This window comes from Vigna unguiculata, chromosome 3 (genome assembly GCF_037176805.1).
Source record: "Vigna unguiculata cultivar grain cowpea cultivar isolate G323 ecotype 2 chromosome 3, ASM3717680v1, whole genome shotgun sequence".
Taxonomy (NCBI): Eukaryota; Viridiplantae; Streptophyta; class Magnoliopsida; order Fabales; family Fabaceae; genus Vigna; species Vigna unguiculata.
In genome coordinates, this window is record NC_140794.1 from 69,547,232 (window position 1) to 69,561,792 (window position 14,561).

Consider the following 14,561-nt stretch of genomic DNA (forward strand, 5'->3'; position numbering starts at 1 on the left):
ATATACCAAAGAAACTCAGGCTATAATTTGATTGCTTCAAACTCCAGAAATTGATAAAGATTCAGAAATTCAACTGAACAGAATAATAAGAAATGACCGAAGCGAAAAATATAAATCTCTTTGTGATTGAAACAACTCATCTGATTTAATTTTATTAAAAGTTGGTTAAGCTTCAATTATAGTTGTAAGTAGCAGTTCAACGTTAAAGCATACAGCTCAGATTCATTGAATACATTGCATTCGGGGGCACAATCATTGACTCGACCTGAATTAGAATAGACTTGGTCAGACTGAAGGAAAGCATTGGGTTCTCCAATTCCTCCTCACTATCCACCGAGAATACTGGATTTTTATAATTCTCTGTTCTGCTCTCGACACAAGACTAGACCAATCATTTTATATTATATACAATCACAATCACCGTTGTTCATATAATATGAAAATGTAAACCAAACACGGTCCAGCCGGAAGCAGAGATACGTATGCCAATTTACTTTTTAATAGTAGATAACTTACCACTTGTAGTTTTCTCAAATTTCTGTCAATTTTTATGATTTTTATGATTATACCAACTACCTAAAATATACCAACTACCAAAAAGACTCAGCCATCTAATAATTAAACAAAATGAAATTCAAAAGGAACTAAAATGAGATAAAACAGGATATAGTCAAGTTGAAAGTTTCTTAGGATCGGCACAGGCAATGAGATGGCATTATTCTAAACTAAGTTGCATGGTTAAAACTATCTGAGATTTTTGAATTAGAGAATAGAATACTAAAATTTTGGTAAGATCATACAAGAATTAGAAAATTGAATGAAGTCACGCGCATCCACACTACAAAGCATTTTAACAAAAGGGAAAAACGAATTAACATGAGACTGACTAAATTTCTCCTGGTCTCACTGATTAATTGCAGGTTTCTCACAGGTTTTGGCGCACAACAGCAACAAGGGCTTCCTTCAAGAAAGGGTTGGAAGCTGCAACTCGCTGAGATGTGATGTCAAAATCCGCCCCAGACCTGAAGCAAATGAACCATCAGATATTAACACAATCTTTTAAGCATATGCGTCCAAGTTTGTGCTATATAGTTCTGAATGAATAGAAAGGACTTCCCATAACTACATAAACGCCCACAAGATAAAGATTCTAATAAAATAGCCTACCTATCTAACAGTGCAAACAGTCTAGTAGAACAGCATAATATATTGGAAAAAACCCAAGTCCTATAATCACTAGAAATAATATCAAAATCCAGTATATAAACAAGGATAAACCTCAATTTATAAACCAATTTTGGTGGATTGAATTAGACCTAAACCACTTTACAATATGATAACGACGTCCGACTTAGATTTTAAATGATCATTAAATAATGTCAAAATACAACGTATATAAGTAAGACAATCCTTACCTATGTTAGATTCGTAGTGTTGAGTTTGGCTTAAACCATTTTCTTAATATAACATGTTATATTGTTAAGAACAAGGGCATCAAATTAAGGACACTTACGGATCAAATAAAACACCTCCAGCTTCTCTAACAATGACAGCACCGGCTGCCACATCCCTAATAAGAAGGAAGAGACTGTTAATCTAGGAACATATCACATTATCATAATTCCCAGTTATGAGTGATGTTAACATTCCTACCAAGGACCTCCAAAGCCAAGTTCAAAGCATACATCCAGCCTTCCACATGCAATTCCGCATAGGTTTAAAGCACAGGAGCCAGTCATTCGGAGTGATCTCACCTAATCAGAATAAAGGCATGGTTATTATGATGCAACAACATCAAGCTTTAATCCGATTGATTCCAATAGGAAGAACACCTAATTTTACCTTGAAAAGCAAGCTATTAATCCTATTTGTGCAGGCATCTACCGTTAAATTGTCACGTTTTGTTCCAACCTGCACTTCCAGAAATAAAATAAAAAAAAACTTCATGAATTTCAAATCTATCTTGATTTGAAACATTTATAGTGAAACAGACACATGTTTGAGTCATCCCCTTTCACGTTAGTATCCCCAAAATGTGATAACTTTCATACTCAAGGATTGGAATTGTATGCAATTAAATAAAAACCAGTATGGACAAAAGGTGCAAGTCACTGGGGATAGAACTCTTTTTGCACAATAGGTGGCAATAATTTAAGACATCATGAAAACTACCCGTAACCCGCCAGCCGGGTTACTAGGCTGACCTTAGTGGGTTACCTGGAATTCAATTTAAAGCAAAATTAGCAATGGCATTGACATCACAATCTGCTAAATGAGCATATTTGCAATTAGTACAATCTAACTCCCAAAAAGACATTTTAATTCCTATGTTACTTTCTTTTACTTTCTTCATCATGTCACAGTGGTTGCCTAAATTAATGGAATGTTTAGATTTTGTACCTTCTAGGTTTGCACATGCTCACAAATAGAAAGGCTTTGAAATGTATACAGGAGGCACGCATTTATAATTCGAAGTACTAGAGAGGCAAGTAGCAAACCAAACAAAATCAGAGCACACATATGAAGACCGAGGAGCATTCAACATTTATAAATTTGAAATGGTCAGGTTATAAATCTATTTGGAAAATAAAAGGAGAGTATCATGATTTATATAGATCCTCTAACACAGCTCATGACGTAGATGCTAGGTATGGAAAAGAGAATGCAACTGTGTGGAAAAAGATTGACATGTAATGGCACGCACAAACTCATACATGCATGCTCCCATAGGTGCTTAGACCAAATAGCAGACAGAATGTAGTCTGCAGTTTTTATTTAACAAAAGAACTGCAGGGCTATTGCCATTGATATGCTGGAGCATATGACTATCCTAACAGAAAGTTTCGCCAATGCTCAATATGGGTAGCGAGTGGAACAAAACACATACCATTTTTCCATAGAAAAAGTATAAATGCAGAACTTTCACACAATCAACTCAGACAAACTTGAAATACCTCTGTGACGAGAAGAGCGTTGATTAGTTCAGTTTGTGATGATACTGAAAAATTCAAGGTAATATCCATGAGTTAACTATACTCAATTAACAATAACAATCAAAAGACAGAGATCAGATGATCCACCTTTTATAGGGTTCCCGTTCAGAAAAGCACCTTTTCCATGGATTCCAGTGAAAAGCTACATGTGCCATTCTAAAACTTCAATTTTCATACCAAGAAAGGGGGAAGCAAATAAAAACTCTTAAAAAGTGTATAATTTAGGTCTATTGATTGAAAGCTTTGCCCAACAATCTGAATTTGCATGATAACCAAAAATAAAAACAATACATGTATCATAACGGGAATGGATTCCCTCGTGTTGAACCTTCACATGAGTAAATAATTTGAAAATTTTGGGTCTATCTTTCTCTTTAAGTGTACATAAACTTTAATATGATTCTACCTGTTTAATCTCCAAGAAGAGAAAGATAAAAAGTACACATGATATGTGAAAATTCAATAGAAGATAGGATTCGTTTACTTATAACAACGTTTACCATTGAATAATACACATGTTTCAAACGTCAGGAAATTTGGAATGGCGTTGTGGTCAGACTGTGGTGCCAAAGAAAGGTTCTCACCTCATTGATGATAGGATTGTAAACAACACCAACTGTAGGAATTTTTCGAATCGTAAGACCGATGGATACACAAACAAAAGGGAACCTAGAAAAGCAGAACTGTAATCAGTCCATAGGGAAAAGCCAATGTATCAGTTAAAACATCAGACCAATATTTACCCATGAACAAAATTAGTAGTTCCATCGAGAGGATCAACTATCCACGTGGGCTCATCAGTCAGTTCCGCATTGCCACCAGCAGCTGTGGTTTCTTCCCCGATGAACTAAAAAAAAAAAAACTTACAATGACGTCAAGAAGATATTCCATGCAAGGCCAACTCAAATATGATTGTGTGGAAAGTTGAGGGAGAGATGAGTGAACCTTGTGAGAGGGGTAAAGTTGCTTGAGATGATTAAAGATGAGATCTTCACATGCTTTATCAGTTTCAGTGACCAAATCAACCTAGTAAAAGTAAAAAGGGTTATTATTATACCTTCGATCGTCTACTTACAGTGCAAATGTCAAAGTTAGAAATGAAGACAAGGCAGGAACCTGTCCTTTGTGCTCCACGTTCTTGGTCTGATAGAAACCTTTCCGAATAATCTGCAATGAAAATCGAATTTGACGATCGAAAGAGATGAAACTAAAGAGACATAAACAGAAAGAGATTGGAATGGGGAACAACCTCGCCAGCCTTGTGAGCAGCGTCGACCGCAGATGCGAGGAATTGGGAGAGCGAATCTGTGTTTGCAATGAAAATCAAAAGATTGCAATACCATTTAACATTCGCAATTATTAAAATGATTCGATCCTAATCGTACCACTGTCACCCATTTTGTTCCTTCGCAAATCAGAGTGAGAACTTCAACCGCACACTGCTCTCACTCTGAATCAGAAGCGCAGTTATATAGCATGTTCAGTTCCATTTCCCATTTTCTCCTCATTCGAATTTTTCTTTATTTATGAAAACTCAAATTTGCCCCTAAATTATTTTATTTTTCTTAAACACTTTATTAACATTTGTCTCTCAATTTCTCATGTGAATTCGTTCCGCTTTCTCTTGTCTATTTTCGATTCTTGTCCTCGTGCCGTGAATGAGAAGAAAAGAAAATATGGAATGCATTCTTTCTTGGTTTCTCTCACGAACCTTCTTTCACTGTCTCTCACCAACAAATGGTGAAGGAATTCCGTATTTTATTTTATTCTTTGACAAATGCAAGAACTATGCCATTTTGTCTATTCCTTTCCTTCGATTCAACACTAGGCACTTATATAATCCACATTAGGAACTGTTGTCTATCATTATCCCTTGTGATATGAATCAAGGGAGGAGGCATGGACACCAATAGGTTTACGTCTTATAGGGTTTGTATCTTCTCATTGATTTTCTCTCGAAATACTTAAAGTGTATCAGAGCTTAGTTGTGTGGTGATCGACTTAAACGCGTCTCTGTATCGAAAGTCTTCTTAATAGTGGGTCAGGTAAATGTGTTCCGTTAGAAAGAACGACGTTACGGAAGATGGATACTCGATACTTAGCTCGAGGGTGAAGTGTCGATATGAAGGGATTCACTCTTTAGAGGGAAATTGATGGAAATCCAAGTGTAAGTCTAAATTCCACATTGAATAAAAAAAGAAAGTTGAGTATCATATAAGGATGAAGACCCATAAACCTATTGTCTTAAGGTTTTAGATTAAGAGTGGTGTCAATTCCTTATATGTGGATTGGATTCATATCTCATTAGTGTTGTATTTCCCAAGTGAACCTCTCTCGAAAGAACCAACAGTAGTGCAGTACGAAAAAGGGATACTCGATAGTTAACTCGGAAAAAAGGATCAATGTGAAGGATTGCAATACGAATAAGGGGGTATCCAAGAGTGGTGCAATACAAAAAAAATACTCTCACCGGTTAACTAAAAGAAAAAGTATCAATGGGAAGGATTCACACTTGAGAGGATATTCTATTGTTACTTGGATGTAATTAAATTTCGTTCTTTGAAATGAGTATGATTGATAGTTTGTTATTAAATTAGGAGTGAACCGTTATATAATGTTATAATTAAGTCTAATTTAATAATAAGTTACTTTGATACCTCAAATTTTGAATTATCTTGATAAAATTAAGATTAGGTTATTTAATGCTCTTATGTCTTGGTATATTGAAATTGATTCTCTATGATAATTCTAAAGTTGGAATTTTTAGATGTAACTTACATGTTAGTTATTGGGGTATTTTGTTGTTAGATGTTCCCATATTCAATTTATAATAGTCTATGTATGAGTTTTTTTTTTTATTGTTATTGACTAAGTTTTGTTCGAGAGGAATTTAACAGGTATAATGACACGAGAATACTTGAATTTCGTTAAATTATAAGTATGTGGTTTTGTTGATATGCATAATTTATTTATCGAATCATTTTCGTTCGACAATTTCCACCCAAAAGTAATGGGAAAATTTTGGTGAAATTTGCTTAATGAATTTTCAAAATTCACTCTATGAATATCTTATGAAGATAGTGTGGTTGTTAAATTATTGTATATTTGCTTTTGAAAAATATTATATTGTGAAATAAGTAGTTGCTAAAGAAACAACTTATCTCGTGTTTTGCGATAATGTATATTAAATTACGAAGTCATTAATGGTATAAGTTATTAAATTTGGATTTTATTAGTATTCCAATCATATAAATAGAGATATTAGAAGTATTTATATATTATTATTACTCAACATAAAAAGTGTTAATAGCTATAATGATTTTTCTGTGAAATTATATCTGAGTAAGTATATTCTAAAGAATATTCCAAAAACTTTTCTTAAGTATCTCCTCTAAGTTTTCTCTAACCATAGAAATATAATAATAATAAAAAAAAAAACTAACATCTATTTATATACTTATAATCTCTGAAAACCAAACTTAATTCACTCTTTCTTTCTTAATAACCCACTTTTATTTTATTCTTCGAGTACGACTAATGATATTATATCATTTTATTAGCGTAAACATATTCGCTATTGTATTTGTGTATACAAAATTTTTAAACATACGTAATATTATATCAGTAAGTGATGATATTGTAATGTTATTAAGTTAATATATAAAATAAAACTATATTTATTAAAAGTAAAGTGAAATATATAAAAAAATAAAAAATAATTGTTAATAAATAAAAAAAAAGAGAAAAATTGAGATAGACAATTTTATAAAAAACATATAAAAATAACAATTAATTTTCAAAATTTTAATAAATAATTATACTTTAAAAAATAAAATTAAAATTTTAAAATATCGACACAAAAGAAAAGAATTATATATTGTTATAAATTTTAAGAAAAAAAATGTTACATTAAATGATATAATGCCGAGCCACCTTTTTCAAAAAGTTTTCTTTCTCGTCGCTTATTTTGTGTTACCAAACAAGAAAATGTTTTAGTTGATTGAAAAGGATGGGGAAAAGGATATTTAAAACAGTTAAAAGACAAAAATTGAAATTGCCTCGTTGCTTTGTCTCTGAATCCAAATGGTAGGGCAGAAAGTTAAGAAGACATTGTTTTCAAGGCAACAAAACAAAAAGTCCATTTATGGGGGACCCTTAACCAGGAATTCCATCTTAACTCACAAGAGTCTAAAAAATTTAATTTTCCAATATTTAAAAAAATTATTAATTGCTATCATCATCACATTATAAATCGTTGTCAATAATAAATTTATTATTTTTTAATAATCATTTGAAAAAGTTATATCTTTAATTATTTCTAATTAATGAGAAATATAAACATTTTATATGGGGACCACAGTTTAATGTATATTGTGGGCGTCAGAAGTTCTACACGATCAATTGATTAAGAATCATTGATATATATTTTTATAATTTTATTATAAAAATTAATAAGTGTCGTTCTTCTTTTTCCTTTTACAACATGAGATTATCTATCCATATAACGACTGAAAATAATTTAACAAATATATTTTACCATGAAAGATAAAACTTATACTTTTAAAACAAACCAGTTGGGCAAGAAATTGTTCAATATTCAATAATTCAATCTTGCTCTAACTCATAATAATAAAAAAAACAGATAGATAACATAATATTAAATAAACATACCAAACTTTGTAACTCAAACACACATAGTAGATACTTTCATTATTAGCTTCCACAAGTCAAAGTACTTACCTAATCGATTTAAAATAAGATTAAATATATCATAATACTTATTAAAGACTGAATTTCAACAATACGACCAAAAATAAAATAATTTTAAAATATAATTAAGAATAAAATAAGAATATAACTTTTATAGAAATAATTACCAAAGTATTTTGATTAATTGTTATGTTTATATATATATATATATATATCATTTAAAATAATAATAATGTCGCAATAAATATTTTTCATTGACCTCACCGTATATTTTGTCAGCTTTCAACAGTTTTTCAATCTTTTTCTGGCACAAACATGTCACCGGTTCATGAAATTTTTTAGTGCAATTGACTCATCCAATTCAGTCTTAAGAAAAGTGGAAAAGATTAAAACGCACTAACCATGTTAGTTTTTTTACATACTTACTTGACATCTGTGACTGTAAAATAAAGCTTCTAAGTTGCACCATTCATTGTATTATTCAAATTACTCCTCCCACTCAGGTATAAAATGCTCCCTCACTGGTATAAGGATTTTATCAAGTGACTTTTTTCACTTCAAAAGATGCTAACCCTTACATAAATTTTCTTGATAAAATGTACTTTGATGTAAAGTGGATTTTTCTCTACAATACACCAGAAGGCCAAAATGAAGAACTAACATAAGAAATTTGTCATACAATGAGTAAGAATATTACATGACCGAGTACAATATACAAACCAGCTGGTAGGTAAACCATTATAACACCAGAAGGTCATATACTGCTACTGCATGTAGTTCATTTTAGTAATTTATTTATTTATCTACGAATTACAGAAACGAAATTAAATTTCGGAATGGAAACACTGGAATTTGTGTTGAATGTAGGTCTCATCTTGATGAAAACTAAAAGAACTATAACAATAGACAATTATATAAAGTAAAATATCGCAATGCAACTTGTCACCTGACACAATCTGAAGCTCAAGCAACATCTCTCGGTTCAAGAGCTGCAATTTCTCTAATAACTTGAGCTTTGTCAGCTTCAAACTGTTCATCCTCTACAAAATCCCAATAAATGTGACATCATGAGAACACAATACTAAGAAAGTAAATACAAACTCTTAAGAAATGGCATCACTTCCTTCCTTACCTTTAGCTATTTTTAAGTCACCCAAAAGTCTAAGAAGCTTGCTTCGGTTTGCAACAAGTATGCTGATGATATCAGCTGGTTTCTTTTGGTTAGCAACAAACAGCTGCATGACAAGAACAAATCAATATAGAGAAGCATAATTTGGAAGGTATTAAGTTAGGAAGAACGTTTCAAAATGTGGACCAATATGTAAATGTAACTATAATACCTTGAAAACATGAAATGCTTCAATCTGTATGCTCTTGCTTGACTCCTGCAGAAAGATATGAGCAATGACCCATTAAATGCTTTTACAAACATAACTAAAATTCTGAATTTTCTGTTCAACATTAAAATATATATATATATATATATATATATATATATGCTCATCAGAAACTCAACATTATCATATCAATGTTTAGCAATTCATTACGTTTAGACAGGTGGACTACTAAGAAGTCACTTTAATATTTTAATAAAAATTAAAACACTGTCGACACAAAAACTGCAACTGAAACTAAACACTATCATATAATAATATTTTTCCTTTTTAGCTTTTGTGTGGGGGAGGACACAAGAAAGGCAGTTGAGAAGATAAGTCATGAAGTTCTAGAGAAAGGACCATACTCGTAGAAGATTCATTAAAATCCTTAAGTTGTCTCGTGAGCTGACATATTGTGTCATTACGGCTGAATTTGAGCGATCAAGTAACATATCTCCCAGCACCTGCAAAAGAGGGATAAAAGAAATCACTCAACCAATATACATGAATAGATTCAATTATAGAACAAGAATACAAGTAGCAATAGATGACATATAATAGCAAAGAGTTGAACAAACTCAAACCTACTACAACCAAAACAAGTTAAGATTTATGAAAACATTTTCAAGAGGATAATCTCACAGTCTCAGACTTCTCATTCTTGCATTATCAAATTAGAGTTGAGATGAATAACAAACTTAGATCATACCTTGACAGCTTGACGCCTTGTAATATAATTGGAAGATTCCAGCAGCTTAGAGTTATATTCATAAAAAAACTGTAATTAACCACACAGACAAATGAGTAACAGCCGGTGGCAACTACGATGATAATATAAAGTATCATCCCCTACCAAAACAAACGTTAAAAAGTGGCTTTAAACTAGATTCCAAGATCACGGCGAGTAAACACACTTGTGTGGTTATGTATATACGAGATAGAGCCAATACAAAATAAAGCATGTCAAGATAAACAGATAGACTTTCTAATACAATCTATGCAACTGATAGAAAGTATTGCCCCCTCCCAGAAAAACGTTAAAAAGTGGTTGCTTTAAACTAGATTCCAAGAACAGGGTGAGGAAAAACACTTCGGTGGTTAACAATCATAAACAAAATGCTGTTATGCATTTACAACTGTTCTTTGAAATAAGTTTTAAGTTTTATTACACAATATTTTAAAAGTTATTTTCTCCAATAACAAATTTCGTATAACTTAAACTTCAAAAAATAATTACTCATTTTTCATAATATCAATGTAAGAGTTACCAAAGAACTAAAGTCATAATCTAAATGTGACCCCCTAGTACCAAACCACATACTATTACCATAAAACCTTCACAAATCAAGCATTCCTCCAATGAATCTAGCACCAAGAAGAATATTGCAAGAAGTGAAATATACACATTTGTGTAAACTTAAAAAATCATCGATTTTCTATTTAACTTGAGTGGGGTAACCTACCCATTCATAATTCTTGGAAAGGAATTCGGCAACTGTAGATTTATGCCTCATCAAGAGCTCCTGCAACAATATGACATGATATAACTCTCAACTTTCCCTAAAGAAGGGGCATGATACCAAAAACGAAAAAAATACCTTAAATGTAGCTGCAGCATCTGCAGCTATGTCAAAATTTGGAAGTTGAATGTAGTCAAAAAACTTCTTCATATGAGGTGAGTCCAGAACATATCTGATATAAAGCAAATAATTAAAGCATCAAAAGTCACAACTCATAGAAGTCATACTAGAAACAAATATAATGCATAGGCTGTCTCTGATTTTTCTTCATCTATTTATGCTTCAGTTACCATAGGGGCTGCCTACACAATACCATTATCGTGTAGCAAATAACATATATATGTAAGTATTGGAATCAATGGCATCACCAATATGACTTCAAGATATAAAACTATTCTAGCATGACCCAAAACCATGGCCAAAATTATTGTTTCCATCAGTGAACATTAACTGCTTTAAATTTGAAATCACAAATAAAAAGAACCGTTGAATCTATATGCTCCTTCCCCTTACTTCGCAACAATCTGGTGTCTTATGCACTCTCTCAACATCGCCCCGTAGTGTAAAGCCATGTCCATGTTTTCATAGCTACAAAAGGAAACAACAGAGCTTGTCAATAATATCATTAGATAATCAACAGAGGGCGAGCACAATTTTACAAAGAGCAAAACAAGAAACAGAAGTCACATGATCACGGTTAGATACACAACAGTACAGACTTTCACCTAAAGAACGATTGACTATAATCAACTGGCACCACAATACTAAATTTATATTAGATCAAAATAGCGAATGTACCTACTAACTGGAAAGCCAGCCAGAAAAATTAAAAAGACAAACACGAAGGAAACAAAATGTTCGTCCAACAGTTGCAGCTTACCCAGATACCAACACATCCATGAGATCTAAATTTGTCTCCAAGTAATCGGAAGCGATGAGCTTAGACTGAACCTGCTGTCTCTGTAAATTGGCAACAATTTGAGTGGCATCCTTCCGAGCCTGCAAAATTCGAACAACACAAAACAAGAATTACCGAAAGAAATGAGATAATTAATTAAATAAACGGTGACGCCTGTATCAAGCAATTACCTCCAAGTTTAATTTGGGAAGACATAGGATAAGGAGGCGCAAGGTGTTTTCCTTGAAGAATTCCTGAGTGAGCTGCGCGCAAGCCTCGGGAACCGGTTCGGATTCGCTGTTCCCATAGAGAATTGTCTTCAACTCCCGGAGGTTTTTGGTGAGTTCGGCCGTCTGCAGAAAAGAGAAGAGAAAAAGTGAAAAATGATAGGAGCCGGAAAATGAGAGGTGCGATGCGAGAGCGAAGGTTCATACCTTGTCGTCATCGCGGTTGGTGAGACGGAGAAGATCTCGGGTGTGGCGAACGATGTCGGAGGGAGTGCGGGGCTTGGACTTGAAGAGGCTCTTCATGCTGGGAGAATCCGGAGGGGAAAAAGCCACCGCCGGCTCCGACGAAGAGCCCCTCCGAGGCCCCTTCGGTTTGGACACGCACACTCCTATCTCCGCTTCTTCTTCTGTTACCCTATCCGATTCCGATGGTCAAATTTCAAATCTCAACGTTCCTTCATTCACTCACGCCACTCTCCTATCCCTTCACGTGAATTCACACCTTTCTCATTTTTTCTCTCATCCTCTTCATCCTTCTACCGTCTCATTCATTCCTCCATCTTCACTTCTTTTCTTCTTCTTTTTTTTTTTTCTTTTCTTTTCTTTTCTTTTCTTTCTCACTTTCTTTCTATTTCTGTCTCTTTCGATATTTCCCTTCCCTGCCGATTTCAACAACCAAATCTATAAACAAAAGACAATACCTCCCTCTCTATGTTGTTGACGCACCTCTTACTATATTCGTTTTTTTATTTATTGAAATAGAAAATGAAAAAAAATTGATGAATTTTGCCTTATTAAGTCGCGTTTGGAGGGAAAGACTAATAAAGGAAGTGAAAAAAAAAATAGATGAAAAAAAATGTGATTATTTAAATTAAGAGAAATATACTGAAGATCATATAGGCCAAGAAATTTTTTGAATATTTGGTGGAATGAATTTAAAACAAAAAAACTGGGAAATTATATATTTATAAAATTACTGTATTATTATAAGTTAATTTTAAGTAAATATTATATTATAAATTTATTAAAATTATTTGTTTTTATTATTTTTATTATTGTTAAATATTTTAATAATTATTATTTATTATTTTTAATTATTTGCTTGAAATTTTTAATTTATTTTTACTTTTATTTATATATTATTATTATTTTATTATATTATCTATATTTACTGCTAATGAAAGAGATTATATTTTTTGTGTACACTGTTAAATTCAACTAATTAATCATAATAAAAAAGTAAGTTTTTAATTTTACAATTTTAATAAAAAAAAAATCAGTTCAAACAATAATTTATAATGAAAAAATTATCTATAAAAAATTATAAAATTATATACTAATACTAGAATTATTTATTTATTTATTAATATTTTTCTTTCAATTATTAAAAATATTTTTGTAATTTAATAAAAAAAAATCTATAACAAAAGAAAGATAAATACATGTGTAATATATAACATGTCTTAATTGAGTTGAACGAGGTGAATTGAGAGTGAGAAAAATTAAAATTATTCAAAAAAATTAAATAGTATACAAAATAACTGTCTTCTCAATTCATCTATATAAAAATCAAATGTTTTGTGTTACATCTATACACATTAAAATACTATAAAATATATTAAAATAATTTTTTTTTTAAATTTATGCATGTTAATTTACATCAATATTCATATAATTTAAATTAAATTTATATTTTCTTATGTTTGTAATGGATTTCATCAATACTTCGCATGTTATAATGCTATAATTTCTAAATATACCTTTAGTTATAATATATTTTCTAAAATACACTCATCTTTTATATATATATATATATATATATATATATATATATATATAACATTGTAAATTATATTGTCATGATTTATTAATATATTTTTAATGATTATAAAATTTACTCAAATATGGTACTTTTAATATTAATGTAAATTAAATTTACATGAAGCAAATATTTTATTACTTTGAAATTTTAAATTATTAATTAATGAATTTACTGATATATATATATATATATATATATATATATATATATATATATATATATATATATATATATAATAACTTTAATTTTAAGGAAAAATATTTTATCTCACGTTTGAAAAACATGTTATGTATTAGATTCATAACAAACAAAAGCAAAATAATTATCTTTCTTCTCTAGCAAATTCTTAAGCACAATCCTTCTTCATGTGTCTCTTTTTTTTACAAAAGAAACATTTAGACTCCTTTTTATAACTACATTAACAAACATCATTCCCTCTTGATTAACTTAATTCTTCTTATTTTGTAGAATAGTAGGCAAGTTCACTATTTGACTTTCCTCCATTAGCAACCTTCCTCTTTTTTAACACACGTGGTCACTAATTTATTAATAGACAACTTTTTATCTTAGGTGTGTTATAAGCAATTTTAAAAGGAGCATATTGATGAGATACAATATACAAAATATAATATACGAGAAGGGAATTAAACATGGTAACTTCTAAGGCCACAACATTCCTCATGCGCATGACGTGATTACATATTCCTTTAATCTCGGTGAGTGTTAAGAATGAAAATTACATGATAATAGTGTTGGTAAGAGATTTATCAAATATGATGAATTTTTCATTGTCATGTTGATCAACAAAACTTCAAATAGCAGCAAAAAGATGATCTTTATTAAGTCACAAAGTGACAATTTAACATTTCCCACTTTTCATATAGATCAACATCTAGAGTGTTGGTCTCAATAAGAACGATGATTCTAGTTTTCTAATTTCTAATAGCATAATCAACGTTCATCCAACCTAAATGGGGAAGAACTTTCTCTTCTAAAACTTATGATTATACTTTTT

General features: G+C 31.1%; 2 protein-coding genes across 3 annotated transcripts; both read right to left on the reverse strand.

Moving 5' to 3' along the window:
• Window positions 1–735: 735 nt before the first annotated feature.
• On the reverse strand, window positions 736–4,521 carry LOC114176501 (inositol-phosphate phosphatase-like). Its single transcript, XM_028061563.2, has 12 exons — window positions 4,379–4,521; window positions 4,243–4,298; window positions 4,110–4,160; window positions 3,939–4,019; window positions 3,737–3,840; window positions 3,578–3,662; window positions 3,081–3,135; window positions 2,955–2,998; window positions 1,843–1,911; window positions 1,654–1,754; window positions 1,514–1,570; window positions 736–1,022 (listed from the first exon to the last, which is right to left on the reverse strand). The coding sequence occupies exons 1-12, from the start codon at window positions 4,389–4,391 to the stop codon at window positions 926–928; spliced, it is 813 nt and encodes a 270-aa protein (XP_027917364.1). The 5' UTR covers window positions 4,392–4,521; the 3' UTR covers window positions 736–925.
• A 3,831-nt stretch (window positions 4,522–8,352) lies between these two features.
• LOC114179607 (putative MO25-like protein At5g47540) lies at window positions 8,353–12,415 on the reverse strand. 2 transcript variants are annotated; one of them, XM_028066015.2, is made up of 11 exons: window positions 11,932–12,415; window positions 11,689–11,850; window positions 11,480–11,598; window positions 11,113–11,187; window positions 10,678–10,771; window positions 10,543–10,602; window positions 9,789–9,857; window positions 9,445–9,543; window positions 9,044–9,088; window positions 8,836–8,938; window positions 8,353–8,743 (listed from the first exon to the last, which is right to left on the reverse strand). In XM_028066015.2, the coding sequence occupies exons 1-11, from the start codon at window positions 12,025–12,027 to the stop codon at window positions 8,667–8,669; spliced, it is 999 nt and encodes a 332-aa protein (XP_027921816.1). In that variant the 5' UTR covers window positions 12,028–12,415; the 3' UTR covers window positions 8,353–8,666. The 2 variants fall into 2 exon arrangements, with proteins under 2 accessions (XP_027921816.1, XP_085527782.1); XM_085671656.1 differs by lacking the exon at window positions 9,789–9,857.
• Window positions 12,416–14,561: the final 2,146 nt, after the last annotated feature.

Excerpts from the sequence above, each read along its gene's own strand:
- LOC114176501 (XM_028061563.2), bottom strand. Across the intron at positions 4,020-4,109 it reads ACGTGGAGCACAAAGGACAG|GTTGATTTGGTCACTGAAAC; the intron begins GTTCCTGCCTTG and ends TACTTTTACTAG. Across the intron at positions 1,023-1,513 it reads GGAGGTGTTTTATTTGATCC|GTCTGGGGCGGATTTTGACA; the intron begins GTAAGTGTCCTT and ends CATTTGCTTCAG.
- LOC114179607 (XM_028066015.2), bottom strand. The coding sequence starts at position 12,027 with ATGAAGAGCCTCTTCAAGTCCAAGCCCCGCACTCCCTCCGACATCGTT. Across the intron at positions 10,603-10,677 it reads ATGCTGCAGCTACATTTAAG|GAGCTCTTGATGAGGCATAA; the intron begins GTATTTTTTTCG and ends ATATTGTTGCAG. Across the intron at positions 9,858-10,542 it reads TTTCCAAGAATTATGAATGG|TTTTTTTATGAATATAACTC; the intron begins GTAGGTTACCCC and ends GGTTAATTACAG.